We start from the raw sequence: 24,583 nt of genomic DNA, 5'->3' as shown, positions 1-24,583 counted from the left end.
CACCATACATCCTAAAACACAGCCTCTAATCAGACCCTGGAGTTCTTGCTTCTCAAAGCTAGCCGCACACAGATAATTTTCCAAAAAAAATCCAGCGCCTAAGGCCAAACAGCCTCTGCTAAGCTGCTTACTAGGCTATTGTTCGACCTGAAGGTGACTCCAGGGAACCAGTTCCGAGGTTCAAAAGGACAGCTAAGGGCAGATGGCCTGGGTGAGTCACTCCAATTCCAGGAACCCAGAAATCTGGATTCCAGGAGAATCAAAATGGTTTTGTCAAAATGGCAATGATCAAAAACAAAAAAACGGCAAACAAGTGTTGGTGAGGTTGTGGAGAAACCAGAGACCTCGTCCTTTCCTGATGGGAATGTAAAATGGTGCAACCACTGTGGAAAACAATTTTGCAGTACCTCAAAAAGTTGAACATAGAATTACCATATGACCCAGCAATCCCATTTCTTGCTATATACCCAGAAGCGAAAGCAGGAATGCAAGCAGAAACCGGCATACCAATGTTCATAGCAGCGCTTTTCACAGTAGCTAAAAGGTGGGAACAAGGAAATGTCCACCAACAGAAAATATGTAAAGAAAACGTGGTATACACATACAGTGGAATATCGTGCAGCCATAGAGAGAAAGAAAGGAAGTTCTGATGCCACAACACATGCTGGCGAGCATGGCTTGGTGACTGTCTTCCCCCCACACACGGACCACAGTGAGGAGTCTCAGTTTCCAAGCCACACTGTCACCCCTCCTATTCCACTTACTATGAGCACTGGGCAAATGTGAAGTCACAGACCAATCATCAAAAAATTATATCTCCAATATGGCAATTCTTTTGTTTCTGACCCAAATTAATAATTTGTTGACTGTATTTAATAAAATTACATACCCCACCAAAGAAGAAGTATAAATGAAAAGATGTTCAACATTATTTGCCTTTAGTGAAATGCAAATCAAATCCACAATGAGATCTCACTTCATACCCATTAGGCTGGCTGTGATCAAAAAAAGGAAAAACAGCAGGTATTGGTGAGGAAGTGGAGAGATTGGAACCCTCACCCTTTGCTGGTGGGATTGTAAAATGGTACAGTTCTATGGAAAAGCTTGACAGTTCCTCAAAAAGTTAAACATAGAGTTACCGTATGATCCAGCAATTCCACTCCTAAGTACATACCCAAAAGAATTAAAAGCAGGAACACAGACAGGTACTTGTACACCAACGTTTGTTGCAGCACTACTCACAACAGCCAAAAGGTACAAACAGCCTAAAGTTGATCAACACATGAGTGAATAAACAAAATGTAGCATATACTTATAATGGAATATCACTCACTCAGCCATAAAGTACTGATAGATGCTACAACTTGGTGAACCTTGAAAACGTTATACTAAGTCAGTCACAAAAGGACAAATATTATATATATAAGATATCCAGAATACGCAAGAATATAGAGACCAAAGTTTATTAGTGGTTACCGGGGATGGGTGTGCAGGAGGGAGGGGAAAAGGGTGTCTGATTGCTTAGGGGTCACTGAGCTTCTATCAAGGGTTATGGAAAACGTCGGGAGCGAACAATAGTGACAGCTGAACAACATGATAAACATAATGTCACTGAATTTTACATGTGATGAGTGCTGACATGGCAAATGTTTTGTTACATATGTATTTACCACAATAAAAAAAAAAAAATCACACACCCTATTTTTTCAAACAAATGAAAAATTGCTACCAGTTTTGTGCTTTGACCTGCAACGAGTACTCACAGTCCCAGGTATTACCAGCTCTTCTCTACTATCTGCAAAATAATGCTCCCACCACCACTGGCTGTGATTCCCCTACCCTCAACCTCCCTGCACATTTTTTTTTTTTTATTTCATTGTTGTTGTTGAGAATATACACAGTAAAACGTACACCAATTCACCCGTTTCTACACGCACAGTTCACTGACGTTGAGCACACGCTTCGAGTCGTGTAACTATTCCCACCCTCCTTTTCTGAGTTGTCCCTCCCCTGTTAACATAAACTCACTGCCCCCTCTCCCTGTACATTTTATTATTGTATCTCAGGCCTTTTTCTCATTAAAATCATTTCCATTGTGCCTTATTTCGTACATGACGTTTTTGCAGGGCAACAAAAATTGGAGAGAAAGAAAGTATCTGGAGTTTTTGTGGTCTTCTGTAATTATCTACTCAATCGTTCCAAAAATGTGGTTCTCAGCCTGTCAGCATCAGTATCACCTTAGCTGAGAATGCAAATTCCAGAGCCCAGACTACAGCCTATTCTGTGAGCAGGCCTGGGATGCTGCGTGCACAAGGAAATGAGGCTCTGGCCTGCAGCGGATATTAGATCCGCCAACTTGGTTCACTGGCATTTACTACTTCAGAGGTCTCACTTTTAAACTATCCCAGGGCAATAGCTATGAGCCTCTTTCAACACCAGAAATTCTTCCCAAGTTTACTAATAAATCCCTCCTATTAATGTCCCTGGAGGAGAACATCATGCTTGGTACGGTCAGTGAAGAAGAGGAAGACCCTCACCGAGATGGATTGCCACAGTGGCTGCAGTAATGCGCTCGAGCATAACAATTGTGAGGATGGTGCAAGACCGGGCAGTATTTCCTTCTGTTGTGCATAGGGTCAGTGTGATTTGGAACCGATTTGACGGTTAACAAACAAAAACAAAACAATTGATTGGGTGGGATTCCTACCATAACACCTTACTTTTTGGTGGAAAGTGCCTCTTCTCCGTGTGAACAAGGAGACTCAGTTTGACCCAGGAGCTCCTGCCAGTGTCTGGAACAGAATCTTTGGTCTTGCTTTGATCGGGCAATCTGCAGGCACCATTGAAATGCCTCTTCTGAGCTCTCAGTAAGCTGACTCGATTGCTTCTTTCCACCAAGCAGTTGGATTCACGCCTCTCGTTTATCTCCTGCAGGAGCTGTTGTTTGCTTGCTTTGAGTTTTTTAATTATTTCGTTGGCTCTGTTTATACATGCCATTATGTTAACAAACCAGTCAGGGAGTGATTCTTGCTGCCCTGCAAGCAGATGGAAAAAATGCTATCAGTTTTTTGCTTGACTCAGAAGCAAGTACTCACGATCAGGTACTTAACCATTTCCTCCTTCTTCTCCAGCGAAATGCCACCAATCCCTCCCCACGCCCATCCTGCAGCCCATCTTCACTATTATTGTTCTTGAGGCCTTTTTGTTTTATTCTGTTTTTTCTTGGAGCAGGGAGGAAGGACACACACACAAAAAGGGCATCTTGCACACACACACAAACCATTGCTGTAGAGTCGGTTCCTATTCATAGCAACCCCATAGGGCAGAGTAGAACTGCCCCGTAATGTTTCCAAGGCTGTACCTGCAAAGCGACTGGTGGGCTCACACTGTTGTGCTCTCAGTTAGCAGCCGAGTGCTTAGCCACTGCGCCGCTCAGGGCGCCTTCAGACAGGGCATAATAAAGTAATGTGTTTTGTTTTTGTTTGTAATACTATGTACTGGTTTTTGTTTTTAGAACATTTATGGTTTCTTCCGACTATAAAACAATGCACATAGAAAAGCATGAAGAAGAAAAGTTAAAATCACTCTTGATCCAGAAATGAGCAATGTTAATATTTTGAGAGTTTCTTTTCCAATAAAAAGTATTCATTCTATTAACTCAGAATGCAAATGGACTGATTACTTATGAGCGTTTAGTCTTTTCAACATGGATTAATTTGGATTAATTACAGAAAACATAAGTGTGATTGTTCTTATTTTATGAAATGACAAGAACAGGTAAATACATAGAGACCAGCATTCCTAGTGGTTTACCAGGGGCAGGAGTGGGAGAGAGAGGGGGAATCTTTCTCTGGGAAGTAGTGGGTTTTGTCTATGGAGATAAAGGGTAGTGGTTCTACAACTTGACTAATGTGACTGATGTCACTAAACCGTATACCAGAAAAAGGGGAAAATGGCAAATGTTGTGTTATATATAATTTTTATAGCAACAACAAAACTATAAAAAAGGTGCAACTGTTGATACTATTTAGATACAACCAAACATTTCATGGAATTAATTTCCTTGGTTCAATGGCTTAAAGTCATGGTTTCATAGGACAATCCACTCAATTGGCTTAATATTGTTTTTACGGTTTCTGTTCTACCTCCTAGTTCAGTGATTAGTGCCTTCAGTCTTAAAAGCTTGCGAACGGCCATCCAATTGGCTCCTATTTGCCTGGAGCAGCAGCAGAAGAAGAGGACCCAAGAATTGGAAAAGGAATTGGAATACAGATCTAAATGCCTCCATGGACAACTGCCTTCTTTGCCATGAAACCAGAAGAACTGGATGCTCCCCGGCTACCGTTACTGCATATTTTGATCAAGGACTCAATAGAGGGATCCTGATCAAAAGGGGAAAAATGTGGAACAGAAGTTTAAATTCTTATGGAATTCAGACTTACTGGGCTTATTGAGAGTGGAAGAACTTCTGAATCTATAGCCCTGAGATAATCTTTAAACTTTGAACTGAAACTATCCTCTGAAGTCATCTTTAAACCAAAGAACACCGTAACTCAATTAGTAAAAAAAGCTTACCTTGAGCATTGTGCTTTTTTGAAGAATTATCTATATAAGATAAAATCAACAGCATAAGTCTAAATCATAGATGAGAAGTTAGAAGGCGGTGAGTCTAAGGCAATGGGGGTGGAATAATTTATGTAGAGATATCGAGAATGATGACACAAAGTGAAGAATACAACCAATGTCACTGAATTGTATATGTAGAAAGTTAAATTGTTATATATTTTCACACACACACACACAAAATCTCATATTAATAGTTATACAGATAAACAATTTTCATTTACGTGACTGTGGTGGATTAGAGAAGCCTGAGTGGCCCAGTGGTTAAAAGCTCAGCTGCTAATCAAAAGGTTGGCACTTCAAATCCATTAGCTGCTCCTTGGAAACCCTATGTGGAAGTTCTGTAGGGTCACTATGAGTCGGAATAGACTTGATGGCAGTGGGTTTGGTTTTTTGGTGAGGGGATTAGATTATCCAGACAAACCTCCCAGTAAAAACTATTAAGAACGGTGAGAAAAATATATTTAAAAGATTTATCAATAACGAACTGACAAGAGAATAAGGAAGTATCAGGCCCAAAACAAAGAGAATGCAAGAACCCAGAGAAGCAGACAGAGTCCAAGGTGGCTTTGTCCTGAGAACATTTTCTGATCCCAGAGAATTAGAGAAGTAGTTGTGCCAGCCTTGCAGGACAGGGGGCATAAAAATCAAAGCTCAAGGCCTGCAGGCAATGAGGAGTCTGTCTTAGTCATTTAGTGCTGCCATAACAGAAATACCACAAGTGAATGGCTTTAATGAAGAGAAATTTATGTTCTCATAGTCTAGTAGGTTACAAGTCCAAATTCTGGGCTTCAGCTCCAGGGGAAGGCTTTCTCTCTCCGTCGGCTCTGGAGGAAGGTCCTTGTCCTCAATCTTCCCATGGTCGAGGAGCTTCTCAGGCACAGGGACCCTGAGTCCAAAGGGTGCGCTCTACTCCTGGTGCTGCTTTCTTGGTGATATGAGGTCTCCCACTCTCTGCTTGCTTCCCTTTCCTTTTATCTCTTGAGAGATAAAAGGTGGTACAGGCCACACCCCAGGGAAACTCCCTTTACCTTGGATCAGGGAGGTGACCTGAGTAAGGGTGCTGTTACAATCCCACCCTAATCCTCTCAACATAAAATTACAATCACAAAATGGAGGACAACCACACAATACTGGGAATCTTGGACTAACCAACCTGACACATATTTTTGGGGGACACAATTCAACCTGTGACAGAGTCTAAAGAAGACCTTCTCTACGTTTAGTCAGGGCCCAAAGGGTCACCCCCTTAGGGGGAAGGTGAGACAAAAATAAACCCACACAACCTCCCACCTCACAGGGAAAGTGTTGCCTTAGCAGTAAGCACAGCCCTGGGGGAGAGCCCCTTCATGAACAGTCATAAGCACTCTGGCCCTGCATGGCTTCGCAGCCCAAATGTACAGCCAGGGTGGTTTTAAGACACAACAAGCTAAGAAAGCTGGATGGTTAAAGGAATGGTCAAGCTGAGAAACAAGGGTGGCACAAGACAAGGCAAACTGAAAATGTAGCTTAAGGGATTCCAGATTGGGAATACATCTAGGTGCCTGACAGAAATAATCTGAAATCTCTGGAAGAAATTCGGCCCAGGCCTCTCGGAATCCCCAACAATACATTTTTAAGAGTAATGAATAAGTACACAGCCAAGGATAACCAAACCAACACACAAGTAAACAAGATATCAAGAAGAAAGAACAGTAAAAAAACCACAAAATCTACATACATTAGAAATACCAGACAGATTATAGAATGATCATGCTTGCTATAGTTTGCAACTATTTTTAGGAAACAAGAAACATAAAGGAATTTCTAGGAAGAAAAAAATTGTAATTAGATAAATTTAAAATTCAGTGTATGAGTTTAGCATCAAAGAGATTCAGGAAGAGAGAATTAGAGAACTGGAAGATAAAGCAGAAACATAAAAGCATGGAAAAGTTAAAATACATGAAGATAATAGTGAGAGAGCCAGGCCTACAGCGGATGAGCAGAGGACAAGAAAGGCAGAAACAAGGTCTGCAAAGATGACGGAGAAATATCTAGAAGTGATGAAAGGTACAATCCACAGACTCAAGAAGCTCAAAGGATACCAGATAGGCTTTTAAAATAACCCACAATTAGAGTTCAGTGAAATTTGAAAAAAAAAGGAAAATCTTAAAATCAATCAGAGAATAAGAGGAGCGGTTGGACTTACATCTGAGTCCCCAGCTATTGTTTGGCCACGCCGACTCATAGTTACCCTATGTACAGCAGACTCCCCAGTTAGCAACAACGGAAGCCAGGAGACAGAGAAAGTGTATATTCAATGTGCTGAAGAAGTTAAACGCAGGTGAATCAGCCGCAAAAAGATGCCACTCCTAGGCAAACATACACTACCACACGATCCACTCCTAGGCGAACATACACCACCACACTATCTGCTCCTAGGTAAACACACTACCACACCATCCACTCCTAGGTGAACATACACTACCACAGGACCCACTCCTATGTGAACATACACTACCACACGATCCACTCCTAAGTGAACATACACTACCACACGATCCCCTCCTAGGTGAACATACACTACCACATGATCCCCTCCTAGATGAATGTATACTATCACACCATCCAATCCTAGGTGAACATACACTACCACACAATCCACTCCTAGGTGAACATACACTACCACACGATCCACTCCTAGGTAAACATACACTACCACACGATCCACTCCGAGGCGAACATACGCTACCACACCATCTACTCCTAGGCGAACATACACCACCACACGATCTGCTCCTAGGTAAACACACTACCACACCATCCACTCCTAGGTGAACATACACTACCACAGGACCCACTCCTATGTGAACATACACTACCACATGATCCCCTCTTAGATGAACGTATACTATCACACCATCCACTCCTAGGTGAACACACACTACCACATGATCTACTCCTAGGTGAACATATACTACCACACGATCCACTCCTAGGTGAACATACACTACCATACGATCCACTCCTAGGTGAACATACACTACCACACCATCCACTCCTAGGTAAACATACACTACCACACCATCCACTCCTAGGTGAACATACACTACCACACCATCCACTCCTAGGTGAACATACACTACCACACCATCCACTCCTAGGCGAACATACACTACCACACAATCCACTCCTAGGTGAACATACACTACCACACGATCCACTCCTAGGTGAACATACACTACCACACAATCCACTCCTAGGTAAACATGCACTACCACACCATCCACTCCTAGGTAAACATGCACTACCACACCATCCACTCCTAGGCGAACATACACTACCACACCATCCACTCCTAGGCGAACATACACTACCACACCATCCACTCCTAGGCGAACATACGCTACCACACCATCCACTCCTAGGTGAACACACACTACCACACGATCCACTCCTAGGTGAACATACACTACCACACAATCCACTCCTAGGTAAACATACACTACCACACCATCCACTCCTAGGCGAACATACACTACCACACAATCCACTCCTAGGTAAACATACACTACCACACGATCCACTCCTAGGTGAACATACACTACCACACCATCCACTCTTAGGCGAACATACACTACCACACGATCCACTCCTAGGTAAACATATACTACCACACGATCCACTCCTAGGTGAACACACACTACCACACGATCCACTCCTAGGTGAACACACACTACCACACGATCCACTCCTAGGTGAACACACACTACCACACCATCCACTCCTAGGTAAACATACACTACCACACCATCCACTCCTAGGTGAACATACACTACCACATGATCCGCTCCTAGACAAACATACACTACCACACCATCCACTCCTAGGTGAACATACACTACTACACAATCCACTCCTAGGTGAACACACTACCATGCGATCCACTCCTAGGCATTTACCTGTTAAATTCTCCATATGTGTGGAAAATATATTTGTACGTACAAAGACGTGTACACAAATGTTCATCACAGCTTTTATTTTTATGAATCAAAAATGTTTAACAATTCAAATGTCCATCAGTAGGTGGGTGAATAAACAAATTGTAGTATATCCATACAATAGATCACCAGAACAACCACACCTGTTGCTGGTGAGTTGATTCCATCTCACAGGGACTCTATAGGACAGAGAAGAACTACCCCACAGGTCTCCAAGGCTATAATCTTTACAGAAGTAGACTGACACATCTTTCTCCCGTGAAGCTGCTGGTGGGTTTGAACTGCTGGCTTTTAGTCAGCAGCTGAGTGCTTAAACACTGTGCCACCAGGGCCCCTAAAAAGGCATGAATTATTGATACATGTAATAACATGGATAACTCTTAAAATAATCATACTGAGTGAAAAAAGCCAGAGGAGAAAAAGAGAGTATACTGCATGATTCCATTCATGTAAGATTCTAGGAAGTTTCCACACCACAGACTATTATCCAGTGATAAAGAGAAACGAAGCTCTGACACCTGCCATAATGTGGTGGAGCCTTGAAAACACTATGCTGAGAGAAATAAGTCAGACAGAAAGGGTCAGGTATTTTATGACCCATTTATATGAAATACACAGAATAGGCAAATGTGCAGAGAAAAATGTTTACTAGTGGTTCTGATGGGGTGGGGAGGTGGGGAAATGAGGGGCTTACTACTTAAGGGGCACGGAGTTTATTTCGGGTGATGAAAAAACATTTGCAAATGGATAGCAGTGATGGCTGCACAGCAGGAACATAATTAATGTGCACTTAAAATGGCATTTTTGTTATATATATATTTTTACCACAATAAAATTTTTTAAAAATCTAAGAAATGCAAACTACTCTATAATGCCGAAAAGCAGACCCGTGGTTGTCTGGGAAGGGGTAGAGTGGGAGAGTTTTTGCGGTGATGAATAGGTTTGCTGTCTGGACTGTGGCGACAGCTTCGTGGGTGTATGCATATGTCAAAAGTAATCAAACTGTGTACTTTAAACATGTCTAGGTTATTGTGTCGGTTATACCTCAATAAATCAGTTAAAAAATAAAATTGAGATCAGAGCCCTGCAAATTGCCTAATGCATATCAGGAAGTTAAAAAATACTTGTTGGATGAATGAATAGTATATTGCTTTTCATCTTGATTTTGTCCACTTAATATTCTGTTGTGAGAATTTTCCATATCGTTGAATATGTGCCATTAGTAATAAAAGAGTAATATTTGATAACAGTTCAGTAGTCAATCATGAATTTACAACAATTTACTTAATTATTCCCATTTTTGTTAGATTTTTAGGTTACCACTTTAATTTCAAAAATAATGCTTTAAAACACATTGAAGTGACAAAAATCACACAAATACACATTGTTTCAAGAAAGCCACCAGTCATCAGATTTTTATTCCAAAATGTACAAAAGGAGAAGAGGTAAATTTTCGGATTTCTCTGGCTAACAAATAAATCTTTCAAGTATTTATACTTTCAGAAAACAGTTGTTCCCAAACAGAAGGAAATGCTTTACAGGAGAATAAAATTCAACACTTTTTCCCCCTCTCGCTTTCCAGAGCCACGTGGAAGACTAGGATTTTCTGAATGATGCCAAAGGATTGTCTCAGTCAACTATTGCCACCACCTTGCTGTTGTTAGTTGCCATCAAGGAGATTCTGAATCATGGTGACCCCACATGTGGAGCGTAGAACTGGGCAACTTGGCTTTCGAGGCTGTGACCTTTCAGAAGCAAATCACCAGCCTGTCTTCCAAGGTGCCTCTGGGTGGGTTCAAACCACCAACCTTTTGGCTAGAAGTCAAGTACTTAGCCGTTTGCACCACTTGTAAAAGATTAAGTAGACAGTTATTTAAGAACTCACCCAGAAGTTGATCCTATGGTAGCCAAGGGATTTAAGTGAATAGTTCTTTAGGCAAGATGGCAATTGCAGAAGTGAAAAGTGAAGATATCTCTCCAACACTGGATCTAGCAAGTTTGAATTGCAAGAAGACAAAATATTTTATGCACTCAATTAACATCAAAGAATTAGATTGGCTTCAATATTCCAATCACTAGTCCCTGGGTGGCACAAATGGTTGAGTGCTTGACTACTAAACTGAAAGGTTGGTGGTTCAAATCCACTAGAGGTACCTCAGAAGACAGTCCTGATGATCTCCTTCTGAAAGGTTATGGGGTTGCCATGAGTCGGAACTGACTTGATGGCAACAACAACAACATTTCCATCACCGTTTAATTAACCAGTGTAATGGAAGTCAAGAATAGTACATATAATCCAAACATCTCATTTTTGGTACTAATTTCAACTTCCTTTTAGTAGAAATACTAACTCATTAGAAATGAAAAGTTTTAAATTCTATCTCCTTTAATATTTCTACTGTTTATCCTCTCTGGGGTGATGTACAAATGAAAACAAATGGGGGTACGGGGTATGACTAAAGGAAAGGAAAGTTAAACAAGGCCATTACCTCTCCAGTGCTTTTCAGTTAATTGATACTTTGCAAAAAGCCCATTATTTAGGTTTACTGGAAATAAAATTTAGGTGCCCTTGTTAAAACTTCATTGAGAAGATCACAAAATTCAAATTTTTATTGCAAATCATCTGAAAACTGGGGCCAACTAAAATTAGACACGACAACAGAGTCTAGTGGTAAAAGCATGGATTTGGGAGTCAGAAAGATTTGGTTCATCTCTAGCTGTGCTCCGTAATAACTGCACGGCCTTGGTTGAGTTACCTACTCTGGGCCTCAGTTTCCTTGTATGTTAAATGGAGATAATACCCAACTCACAAAGTATCATAAGGATTAAATGAGCTAATACAAATCAAGAGATTGATATAGCTAACCCTCAAGAGATGGTAGCTTTATTATATTAATTAGACATTTTGAAATAAAAAGGATTTGCTCCATTGGATAAGTAAATAGCCCTCCTTCCTTCTCCCCCCCTCCCCCCATAGCTATTGAACTTGCTGTGTGACCAGGACCAGCTACATAATTTGCAGGGCCCAGCGCAAAATAAAAATGTGGGGTCGCTTGCTTAGAAATTACTGAGAACGTCAAGATGGCGACAGCAAAACTTTAAACAAGCAGGAGGCCTTCTGCCAGCAGGGCCCTGTGGGACCGCACAGGCTACATGTCTGTTGAAGTCAGCCCTGGGTGTGCACAGGTCAGGTCAGTTTCCAGGGATAATTAGCCATGTTATAATCTATTCAATGGAAATAAAGTACATAACCCATGATTTAAAAAAAGTTTTTTTTTTTTTTTTTGTGCTAAAATATATATAACAAAACATTGGCCGCTTTAACCGTTTTTAAAAATATAGTTCAGTGACGTTAATTACATTCAGCACATTGTACGATCATCACCACTATCCATTAGCCAATTTTTTCACCACCCTAAACAGCACATACCCTAAAATTGGAACCATACGGAGAAGATTAGCATGCCCCCTTCACAAGGATGGCACGCAAATTCGTGAAGCATTCCACATGGAAATCCCGGTGTTAAGAGTTACAGCTGCTACCCAAAGGGTAGGCAATTCAAATCCTCCAGGCACTCCTTGGAAACCCTATGGACAGTTCTACTCTGCCGTATAGGGTCACTGTGAGTTGGAATTGACTCGACTCAAAGGCAAAAACATAAAATCAGTACCCCTTAAGTCAGTAACTCCCGCCCATGATTTCAAAATGGCTTTGAAAAAATTTAGCATGTATGTGTATCGATTACACACACACACACGTATATTTTATATGTATCATTACTGTTTCTACAGACATATTATAAATTACCTTCAACATTCAGCAACTCATAGCCTATTTGAAGTCCACTGGTGTGGATCAGCCCATTTACGATGTTACCTTGGTGATAGAACGTTCTGGTCTGTGCCGTTCCAACTTCATTCTATTCATAGAACCCTGGCTAGAGTTTTTTTTTTGTTTTTCTGTTTTCCCTGTACCTTAGATGAAGTATTACAAAACAAACGAATTTCTCATTAAACAGTTACGACACATATTGTTTTGTGACAATGGTTAACAACACCACGACATGTCAACACTCTCCCTTCTCAACCTTAGGTTCCCTATTACCAGCTTTCCTGTCCCCTCCTGCGTTCCAGTCCTTGCCCTGGGCTGGTGTGCCCCTTTAGTCTGGTTTTGTTTTATGGGCCTGTCCAGTCTCTGGCTGAAGGGTGAACGTCAGGAGTGACTTCATTACTGAGGTGATAGGGTATCCAGGGGCCATGCTCTCGGGGTTTGTCCAGCCTCTGTCAGGCCAGTAAGTCTGGTCTTTTTTTGTGAGTTAGAATTTTGTTCTACATTTTTCTCCAGCTCTGTCCAGGACCCTCTATTGTGATCCCTGTCAGAGCAGTCAGTGTTGGTAGTTGGGCACCATCTGGCTGTACCGGACTCAGTCTGGTGGAGGCCGTGGTAGATGTGGCCCATCAGTCCTTTGGACTAACCTTTCCCTTATATCTTTAGTTTTCTTCATTCTCCCTTGCTCCTGAAGGGATGAGACCAGTGGAATATCTTAGACGGCCACTCACAGGCTTTTAAGACCCCAGACGCTACTCCATAGAACATTTTCTTTATAAACAATGTTTTGCCACTTGAGCTAGACATTCCCCAGACCATGATCCCCACAACCCTCAGCCGAGTAATTCGGTCCCTCAGGGAGTTTGGATGTGTCTATGGAGCTTCCATGACCTTGTCTTGTATAGGTTGTGCTGGCTTCCCCAGTATTGTGTACTGTCTTACCCTTCACCAAAGTTTCCACTTATCTATTGTCTATTTAGTGTTTTTCCATCCCCACTCCTTGCCTGCCTTGTAACCATCAAAGATTGTTTTTTTTGTATGTAAACTTTTTCATGAGTTTTTCTAATAGTGGTCTCTTACAATATTCGTCCTTTTGTGATTGGCTTCTTTCACTCAGCCTAATGCCCTTCAGATTCATCCATATTGTGAGATGCTTCAAAGATTCATCGTTGTTCTTTATCGTTGTATGGTCCTCCATTGTGTGTACGTACTATAGTTTATTTATCCATTCATCTGTTGATGGGCATCTAGGTTTTTTCCATATTTTTGCTATTGTGAACCATGCTGCAACGAATGTGGGTGTGCATCCATCTATTCGTGTGACCACGCTTATTTCTCTAGGATATATTCTTTAGAAGCGGGATTGCTGGATCATATGGTGTTTCTATCTCTTTTTTTCTAAGGAAGTGCCATATTGTTTTCCAAAATGGTTATACCATTTTGCATTCCCACCAGCAGGGCATAAGAGTTCTAATCTCCCTGCAGTCTCTTCAGAATTTTTACTTTCTGCTTCTCGATTCGTGCCAGTAATGTCGGGTTGAGATGGTATTTCACTGTGGTTTTGATTTGCATTTTTCTAATGGCTGGAAACCCTGGTAGCATATTGGTTAATAGCTAGGGATGCTAACCAAAAGGTTGGCAGACTGAATCCACCAGGCACCCCTTTGAAGCCGTATGGGGCAGTTCTATTCGACTTGACAGCAATGAGTTTGGTTTTGGTTTTTATGGCTAGTGATTGTGAGCATTTTCTCATGTGTCTGAATGTCTTCTTTGGTGAAGTGTCAGTTCATTTCCTTTGCCCATTTTTTAGTTGGATTATTTATCTTTTTGTTGTAGAGGTGTTGGATTTTCCTGTAGAGTTTAGAGATTAGACCTTTGTTCTCTTAACTCTAAGCGTATACAGCTCTTAAAACTCTTTAGACTCCTTACTCCTAGTCTGTTTTTGTTGACCTAGTCCCTTTATCAAGGAGCCCTGGTTGTGTAGTGGTTAAGGCACTCATCTGCTAACCAAAAAGTCAGTGGCTGAACCTACCAGCTGCTCTGCGGGAAAAAGATGTGGCAGTCTGATTCTGTAAAGATTACAACCTTGGAAACCCCATGGGGCAGTTCTATTCTGTCTTATAGGGTCACCGGGAGTCAGAATGGATTCAAATATCTTCATCATGGTGTTGGTAATGAATTCCAGAGTAGTGAACCAACAGGAAACCTGTAAAAGTTTGCACAATCTTTTTGGCGCAGATCAGGAAAAGAAGATATTAGCTGTGTAAAGACAAATGCATATCAAAAATATTAAAAAATAAATTTTTAAAAAATTTTAATTTTCCCTGTGGAAAGCTCCCACCTGCCCCCCATTTCAGAATTCACTTCAGATAACTTGCTATTGTAAATTCTTTTTCTGTCTCTTTGAAATGTCTGCAAATCAAGGAGTTTTCCTCAAGGACCTGAGAACCATCTCTTTTGAAATGTAATCATCAAGGAAGATTTCATCTCTGCCTCCCAGTTTCCTGAGAGATTAGTTTAACTTCAGGAATCCTGCCATAAAGACAGTAGAAAATTAGCAATTTTATCTTGAAAGCATGAATGTAATGGGTTGTATCTGCTCAGGTACAAGGGTTAGATTCCTTTCTGCCTTCGTGATCTCTTAGCAGATTGCCTGCTATGCATCCCTTTCCAGCTTAATGCTAATTTAATAATAAAAGTCTTCTTTCTCTATTTGTTGAAGGGTTTTCTGGGTTGGGAGTAGGTTCTGGTTTTCACTATATTTCCCCAACAGTTGCAATAGGTGGGAGAGGTAAGCGGGGGTGGATTTACCATAAAGTTATTGCCACACAAGCTGCAGAGTCTCTTCGAAGTCCTTGTACCTAGATGATTAAGCCTCAGGTCTGAAAAACCTGGATCAACCTGCAGGGGGGGAGGGCTGCTTGAAGAGAAATAGTGCAAGTTTCAATCAAATTAAGCAGCAGAAGTTGTGAAAGAATTTTGTAAAAGAAGGTGTGGGTTTTAAAACTCCTAGTACTTCAAAAAAGGCTCTTTGTGCTGACATATGCTTTGGGGGGAATTAACTTAGAAACACAGTGCTCAGGCTCCAGGTCCTGCCTGGGACCTCTGGTTGGAACCCCAATCAGAGATGGCAAATCTACTTCTATTTGTCTTGGTGAGTGTCTTTACAAGAAAATGAAGAAAATCAATTTTATAATAATACTTCTGGTAATGGTTTTGTAATCAACAGAATAACCTGTGTGATTTTTTTGTTGTTTAAGATGTTTCAACATTTAAGAGACACAGGTATGTTAGAGAATCTGACTTATTATATTTGTGATTTTAATTTACATTTAATTGCCACTCCACTGTATTTTTTTTCTGAAAACTCTAAAGCTGTTTGCAAACAGCATTTTATTGTTTAAGGAAACCTGTTTTAATCTAAAAGTTTTGACTTATTAAGTGTGTAAGTACTGTTTGAAGTGCCTGGGATGACTGTTTTGTTAGGTCTGTAGCAGTCGTATACTGGTAACTATGGCGTTTGCCAGTTTCCCTGGTATAAATACTTCCACTCTGATGGATTTCCATCTACCAACCCGATGTCCCTGAAGGTGAAGCTGGGAAGAAATGCACTCGGTGGGGTCCCCCAAGCTCTCCCAAACCTGTGCCAGCTGGCTCCAGCACACCACTGTCTGTGAGTCTGTCTCGTTAGCTGCGTGAAGAGCTTGAGAAAATCAGACATTACATTTCAGAATGTCTAAACTATTATGAGTATACATACTTAAGTTGAAAATGATATTAAAATGTTCAGAGGAATTTGAAGTTTGTAAGTTCATTGAAAATTAATAAAGATCAGGCAACGAAGATATTAGCTGTGTAAAGACAAACGCAGATTTAAAATAAGAGATTTTAATCGTCCCTTTTGGAAAGCTTCCCTCATTTCAGAATTCACTTCAGATAACTAGTTCTTGTAAATTCTTTTTCTGTCTCTTTGAAATGTCTGCAAATCAAGGCAGTTTCCTCAAGGACCTGAGAACCATCTCCTCTGAAACACAGAGTTACTCAATTTAAAGATAAATAACAAATCTGTATATTAAGCTTAAGATTTGAAAATAAACAATTTTTATAAATCAAATAGTGATTGAAACACAAGTAACCATGTTTTCTTTCTTTCTTTTTTTTTTGCCCCTGAGCACAAAAGACTTCCTCATCATTAAAAAACAATAAAATAAAGCTCAAATGGCAGTGTTGGTGGGTTGGGGAGCAGCCAGGAGTGAATGTGCAAACCGAAATCTCAGGTTATCTTGCTTCTTCTTCTTCTTTACATTCGTCATTCTGAATCTCACCGTCTTTAAGACCAAGATGTCAACTAGCTAATCTGATAAATTAATTCATGCCAAAAAGAGTTAGGAGCAAGGTAATAATATGGGCAATTTATTTGTGATTTTACATTGGTTATGCTTAAATCGGAGCCAAGGTGGTAAGATGGTTATGAGCTTGGCTGCTAACCAAAAGGTCGGCAGTTCAAATCCACCACCTGCTCCTTGGAAACCCTATGGGGCAGTTCTACTCCATCCTATTGGGTGGCTATGAGTTGGAATCGACTCAGCAGCAATGAGTTTGGTATACTTAAATCACACAATCAGCACATTTGAAGCCAGACAGGACAGGAAGGACCCGCGTTGGCCCATCCCTGAAGATGTTTCAGGGCAGAAAGCTCAGCCTGCTATAGAATTAAATCCCTACAACATCTACACAAAAATGCGCACATGGCTGGATTCTGATTTCCAGCCTCCATCCCCAGCTTAGCTTTCCACATAGGAGAACAGCACAGCCTTGACAACGAGTGAACAGAGCATGGTGATGGTGATGAGACCAGCAGTACGCCAGCCACGCTGAACAAACAGGGGGCCGTGCCGGGGGCCGAACCTGCCATCTTCAGTAACATAGTTAACTCCCAGCATGGAAGCTATTCCCTTATTAGGCAGATCGGGAACTAATCTCTGCTTTTAGAGTATCTCCTTATTTAGGTATACTTCCGGTTCAGCTCAGTTAAAGAAAACAAGAGACTGGGGTCTTCAGTCCAGCCAAAGCCAGTTTTGGACCAGCTCAGGTCCTCCGGAACTACGCAATACTCATGACCTTGCCCATCAGACAACTTATGGACATCAGAGGAGGAAAAACACACCCCCGTCTACACCCCAGACGTGGGCACGATGCCATCTTTGTAGCCCCCCTTTCAGACTGAACAGGCATAGAAGACTGAACGGCCCTGAGAATGCCCTCTCATGTCAAACCAGTCAGCAAGCTGGCCTCACCCTGGGGTGCTCCTGGGGACCCCAGACTCGATTTACTTTATGCATATAAACCCCTTGGGCTATTGTTCTGGGAGATACTTTGGCGACCTGAGTCCCGGTGTTCTCCTTTACTTGGCCAACTAAATAAAGCTTCTTCTTTTGCTTTCATCAGCTCCGTGTGTCTTCACAGCCAGCAGACCTTGGAGTGTCGGGTTACACTGACCGCATACTGAAGGCAAGATTGGAAATTTATCTCCATTCCATGGAACACCACAGGTTAGTACATCTGGCAAAATTGTTCTGGTTTGCATCTTACTGCCTGAAGTTCTCAGACTGTAGGAAACCTTCGCTAGGAACAGCCACGTCACTCCTGATAGCGTCTTGGACCTTGGCTCCTGAATGCTGTTCAGACCTCATACCACTGAAGTGCCACTTATTCAAATTTTCTGCAGGGTTGGCTTTCCACATCCACACTGTGGTTTGGTCACAACTTGACTCTCAGCTGGGTGACGTTCCCATAGTGTCCTCTGACAGAGATTAAGGTCCATGTTATGTTATACATCCATACGTATGATATAAACCATGACTTCTGCCTTAACTGGTCACTAAGTATCTACCAACCAAGCTTCAAGAGAGAGGAGGCAAAGTTAAGAGATTGTGACGATACTGCAAGGAGATACTGCTGAGTTTTGCCCCTTTCTGCGCTCAGTTCTTTACTTTATGGTACTTTGTTGAGATAGGCATATGAACTTTGTACAATCCTTTCATTGTAAATATTTCACTTTTCATAAATCATAGAAACTTAAAATAAGGAGAGATTTTAGATACACATAGTTCAGTCTTCCACAGAATCCAGGAATCCTATGCACAACATGGGAGAAAGATATGGCAATCTGCTTCCAGAAAGACTACAGCCTTGGAAACCCTATGGGGCCATTGAGTCAGAATCAACTCGACGGAACACAACAACATCCACAACATACCTGGTATGACATAGGTGGTCATCTAACTGTTGTCTGATTATGTCACATGATGGCTGATTGAAGACTCACCCACTTCCAGTGATGAGAAGTTTCCTCTTGTTAGGCTGGGGCAGTTAGAAACCCCAACGTGTCCTGTCCTTCAGGAGAGCCCTGAGACTGGTACCAGCTCCAGAGAGGGTTTCCACCGTCATAAATTCAATCTGAAAGAGCTCGGAGTAGCTCCAGGACAATAAAGACACAACCCCAAAAAAACCAAACCCACTGCCATTGAGTTGATTTTGACTCATAGCGACCCTATAGGACAGAGTAGAACTGCCCCATAAAGTTTTCAAGGAGCGCCTGGTGGATTCAAACTGCTGACCTCTTGGTTAGCAGCCATAGCACTTAACCACTATACCACCAGGGTTAAAAACACAAGATGGGGTCAATTCTAAGATAATACAAGGAAGTATGGCTTTGAGAACTCGATACAAGCCAATGATAACGGCTATTGGTAACATTTATTGGGTATTGCTATAGATCAGGCACCATTTGAGTGCCTGATGTCTATTAGCCATTTATTTCTCACAACAATCTCATAAAGAATATTATCCTTAACTTATATTTGAAGAAACTGAGGCACAGAGTAACTAGTCCAAGGTCATGCAGATAATTAGAAGAGCTAGGATTTGAACACAGCCCATCTGGCTCCAGAGCCTGTACTCTTGATCACTACACTAGACTACTAACCCTAACCATGAATGTCTACCATGTGCCAGGCATCCTTCATGCATTTAATCATCATTAACAACCCTGTGAAGCATGTACTGTTACACAACAGCTAAGTAACCTGCTGAAGGTCACACAGCTAGTGAGAACGGAAACTGGGATTCAAACCCAGGCAGCCTGGCTCCAGACCTGAGGTTCTCCCCACAACTCTAGACCCTATTGGTGGTATGCTCCATGTAGATGGTGGTAGCACCAGATGCTGAGCTTTGTCATCATGTGATGTGAAGGCCCATGACAAGGTGGACAAGAGTAGGATAGCTGTCAGCTGGTAAAAATGTAGAGAAAACTTAGGAACTGTCTGACTGTCCAGGGCTCCCGAAGGACTCCCAGCCCAGTCCTTCTTGCTAATGATGTAGGGCAGACAAACTATCTCTAAACTGAAGGATCCTGCACAGCAAAAGGGGATGGCGTCCCTGCAGGAGTAGACTCAGGAAGACGTCATGCAAAGAGGAAAGTAAGTTAGCTTTCAGACCTGGTAGAAAGCTATACTCCACTGTATAATGGGGAAATGAGGCCTAATGTATTCTGCCAGTTTCTGGTTTCAGGAAGTAGGCCAGAAGTTTGTGTGTATCTGAATGTTTACTGTAAACACCTGAAAGGAGCTAGGACTTGGGCAAACACAGAAAGATCTCTTTAAAATTCTCTCAATTGGATTTCTGTTTGTGAATTCTGTAGATAGTGTCATGGTACATGATGGTATAAAAAATGCCTCTAGGTTTTTAATAATAAGAAGTTGTACTGAATACTAAGCAATGTGATTAGTTTGTTTTTCGGAAATCCATAAAATAAACTTCTTAACTAGGATTTGGATTCCACGTTTAGACATTAATTTGGTCATTCAAAGAACATATTTCAATAATCTTAAATAATGTCCTAATCAATATTTGGAAACTCACATTTGCAAGGAAGTGTACAAGATTTTTTAAAAAGAACTAGATTTATTTATAATACAAGTAGTTAATTAAAACAGTCAGTAGAAATCCAATGCTTGTCAGCTTCGTTCATTTAGTAAATATTTACTGAATACCTACTATGTGCCGCTTCACGTGTCTGTCAGTTTGTCACACTATGGTGGATTGTGTGTTGCTATGATGCTGGAAGCTATGCCACTGGTATTTCAAATACCAGCAGAGTCACCCAGGTGGAAAGGTTTCAGTGGAGCTTCCAGATTAAGACAGAACAGAAGAAGGACCTGGGGGTCTACTTCTGAAAAAACTGGCCAGTGAAAGCCTTATGAATGGCAGCAGAGCATTGCCTGGTATAGCAGCGGGAGATGAGCCCCTCAGGTTGGAAGGCACTCAAAAGACGACTGGGGAAGGGCTGCCTCCGCAAAGCAGAGTTGACCATAATGACGTGGATGGAGTCAAGCTTTTGGGACCTTCGTTTGCTGAGGAGGCACAACTCAAAATGAGAAGAAACAGCTGCAAACATCCATTAATAATAGGAACAAATAATGTATGGAGTATGAATCTAGAAAATTGGAAATTATAAAAAATGAAATGGAATGCATAAACATTGATACACAGGCATTTGTAAGCTGAAATGGGCATTCTGAATGGGACAATCCCATGGTCTACTATGCCAGGAATGAAATATTGAAGACGAATGGCACCCATTCACTGTTGAAAAGAATATTTCAAGATTCATCCTGAAGTACAGTGCTATCAGTAATAGGATAATATCCATATGCCTACAAGGAAGACAGGTTAATACAACTATTATTCAAATTTACACACCAACCACTAATGTCAAGTATGAGAAAATCAGAGATTTTTACCAACTTCTGCAGTCTGAAATTGATCAAACATGCAATCAAGATGCACTGATAATTACTGGTGATAGGAATGCGAAAGTTGGAAACAAAAAAGAAGAATTGGTAGTTCAAAAATATGATCTTGGAGATAGAAATTATGCCAGAGATGGCATGATAGAATTTTGTGAGACCAACAACTTCTGCATTTCAAGTGTTTTTTTCAACAACATAAACAGCGAGTGACTATACACGTGGACCTCATGAAATGGAAAACACAGGAATCAAATCGACTACATTTGTGGAATGAGACAATGGAAAAGCTCAATATCATCAGTCAGAACAAGGCCAGGGTCGACTGCAAAACAGACAATCAATTGCTCCTATGCAAATTCAAATTGAAGCTGAAGAAAATTAAACCAAGTCCACAAGAGCCAAAATACAACCTTGAGTTTATCCCACCTAACTTTAGAGACCCTCTCAGGAATATATTTGAAGCACTGAACATTAATGACTGAAGACCAGACGAGTTGTGGAATAACACGAAGGACATCATAGGTGAAGAAAGCAAAAAGGCATTAAAAAGGCAGGAGAGAAAGAAAAGACCAAAATGGATGTCAGAAGGGGCGCTGAAACTTGCTCTTGAACTTTAAGTAGCTAAAGTGAAAGGAAGAAATGATGGAGTAAAAGAGCTGAGCAGAATATTTCAAAGGGCGGTTCGAGAAGACACAGTATGGTATTATAAAGGCATGTACAAAGACCTGGAGATAGAAAACCAAAACAGAAGAACACGCTCAGCATTTCTCAAGCTAAAGAACTGAGGAAAAAATTTAAGCTTCAAGTTGGAATACTGAAGGATTCTATGGGCAAAATATTAAATGCTGCAGGAAGCACCAAAAGAAGATGGCAGGAATACACAGAGTCACTGTACCAAAAAGAATTGGTTGATGTTCGACCAATTCAGGAGATATCATATGATCAAGAATCTATGGTGCTGGAGGAAGAAGTCCAAGCTGCACTGAAGGCATTGGTGAAAAACAAGTCTCAAGGAACTGATGGAATACCAACTGAAATGTTTCAACAAACAGATGCAGAGCTGGAAGTGCTCACTCATTTATGTCAAAAAATTTAGAAGACAGATTCCTACTGTCCATATTTATGCCTATTTTCCATATTTATGCCTATTCCCGAGAAAAGTTATCCAACTGAATGTGCAAAATTATCGAACGGTATCATTAATATCACATGCAAGCAAAATTTTGCTGAAGATCATTCAAAAGTGGTTGTAGCAGTACACTAAAAGGGAACCGCCAGAAGTTCGAGCCAGATTCAGAAGAGGACACAGAACCAGGGATATCATTGCTGATGTCAGATGGATCCTGGCTGAAAGCAGAGAATATCAGAAAGATGTTTACCTGTATTTTATTGACTATGCAAAGGCATCCGACTGTGTGGGTCATAACAAACTATGGATAACATTGCGAAGAATGGGAATTTCAGAGCACTTAATTGTGCTCATGAGGAACCTGTACATAGACCGAGAGGCAGTCATTCGAACAGAACAAGGAAATACTACGTGGCTTAAAGTCAGGAAAGGTGTGTGTCAGGGTTGTATCCTTTTACCATACCTTTTCAATCTGTATGCTGGGCAAATAATCTGAGAAGCTGGACTATATGAAGAAGAACAAGAAATCAGGATTGAAGGAAGACTCATTAACAACCTGCGTTATGCAGATGACACAACCTCGCTTGCTGAAAGTGAAGAAGACTTGAAGCACTTGCTGATAAAGATCAAAGACTACAGCCTTCAGTATGGATTACTCAACATAAAGAAAACAAAAATCCTCACAACTGGACCAACAAGCAACATCATGATAAACAGAAAATATTGAAGGTGTAAAGAATTTCATTTTACTTGCATCTACAATCAATGCCTATGGAAGCAGTAGTCAAGAAATCAAATGATACAAAAAGCCAAAGATGTCACTCTAAGGACCAAGTTGTCACTTAAAGCACTAAGGTGCACCTGACCCAAGCCACCGTGTTTTCAATCACCTCATATGCATGTGAAAGCAGGGCAGTGAATAAGGGAGACTAAGGAAGAATTGATACCTTTGAATTATGGTGTTGGCAAAGAATATTGAATATTGGTCTTCCAGAAGAACAAACAAATCTGTCCTGGAAGAAGTACAGCCAGGATGCTCTTCAGAAGCAAGGATGGCGAGACTGCATCACATACTTTGGACGCAGTCAGGATGGACCAGTCCCTGGAGAAGGACATCATGCTTGGTAGAGTAGAGAGTCAGTGAAAAAGCAGAAGATACTCAAGGAGGTGGGTTGACACAGTGGCTGCAGTAACGGGTTCAAGCATAACGACGATTCTGACGATGATGTAGGACTGGGCAGTGTTTTGTTCTGTTGTACATAGGCTCACTACGAGTAGGAACTGACTCGATGGCACCTAACAAAAACAAGAAGGAAGGATATTACTATGCATATATCTTTGACATTTAGGACTATGTAGCATGTAACCTGTACTGAGAGGTGCCCGATATACACTTACACAAAATCAAAACAATACTGTTACAGGCTATGAGAAGAAAGTGTATAGGGTTTTAGAGTTCTAAATAGCAGCACTTTTTAAGAGATTAAGTCCACAGTGAGAACCCCTATATACACCTCTAGTTTCTATCTCACTTTAATAATGAATGTTTATGATCTCTTTTTTCAAATGCAGTTTCCCAAATTTGAAGGGCTGGCTTTTCCTCTAACAGAGGAAGACCTGCAAGGCTACATGTGTTCTTGAGGACAGGGACTATGCCTTTTTTTTAATTTAGTTTTTGTTCCCCGGAGCCCACAACAGTGTCTGGCACACACTGTTCAAAGCTAGTTTGGTGACCGGAACACACTGAACCCAGTGAATGTGCCTGCCCCATAAATATTAACTCCAGGTGTTGGCCCCAGGGAGAATGCTGGGTGACAGGGTTGGTTCAGGCACAGCAGATGTTGTTACTCAGCCATTCAAGTTAGCGCTGTGGGGCTGGGGTTTCTAACTTCACAAAGGCTGATTCCTTTTTTTTTTCCCCCTCACAGTTATGGGATTTATTGGAGAAGTAACAGGCTACAACTGAGGATCAGGACCAACTTGCTCAGAAGACAGAACACAGTTGTCTGGGCAGCTTCCAACCAGGACAGCTCTCAGCTCCATATTGGCCATGCTAGCTGGCAGGCTGCAGTCAGCCTCTGCTGTTGGGGACACTTGGCCTGAACTGTGCCCTGCTTACCCAAGTGTTACAGCTCTTTACAGCTGCCTTGCTCCTGTAGCAGGCTCCTTTCTCCATGGGCCGGGGAGCCCACCGCAACGGTCTCCCGCT

At 41.4% G+C, this 24,583-nt stretch overlaps 1 protein-coding gene and 1 pseudogene across 1 annotated transcript; one reads left to right on the top strand and one right to left on the bottom strand.

Moving 5' to 3' along the window:
- Positions 1-2,560: 2,560 nt before the first annotated feature.
- On the bottom strand, positions 2,561-3,328 carry SPATA45 (spermatogenesis associated 45). The gene has a single exon (XM_023541631.2). The coding sequence runs from the start codon at positions 2,995-2,997 to the stop codon at positions 2,704-2,706; it is 294 nt and encodes a 97-aa protein (XP_023397399.1). The 5' UTR covers positions 2,998-3,328; the 3' UTR covers positions 2,561-2,703.
- An 8,697-nt stretch (positions 3,329-12,025) lies between these two features.
- LOC111747624 (U6 spliceosomal RNA) lies at positions 12,026-12,117 on the top strand (annotated as a pseudogene).
- Positions 12,118-24,583: the final 12,466 nt, after the last annotated feature.

The sequence above is a fragment of the Loxodonta africana genome, chromosome 25 (assembly GCF_030014295.1).
Source record: "Loxodonta africana isolate mLoxAfr1 chromosome 25, mLoxAfr1.hap2, whole genome shotgun sequence".
Lineage (NCBI taxonomy): Eukaryota > Metazoa > Chordata > Mammalia > Proboscidea > Elephantidae > Loxodonta > Loxodonta africana.
The sequence above is the reverse complement of the archived record's forward strand: the minus strand, read 5'-3'. Positions and strand labels throughout refer to the sequence as shown.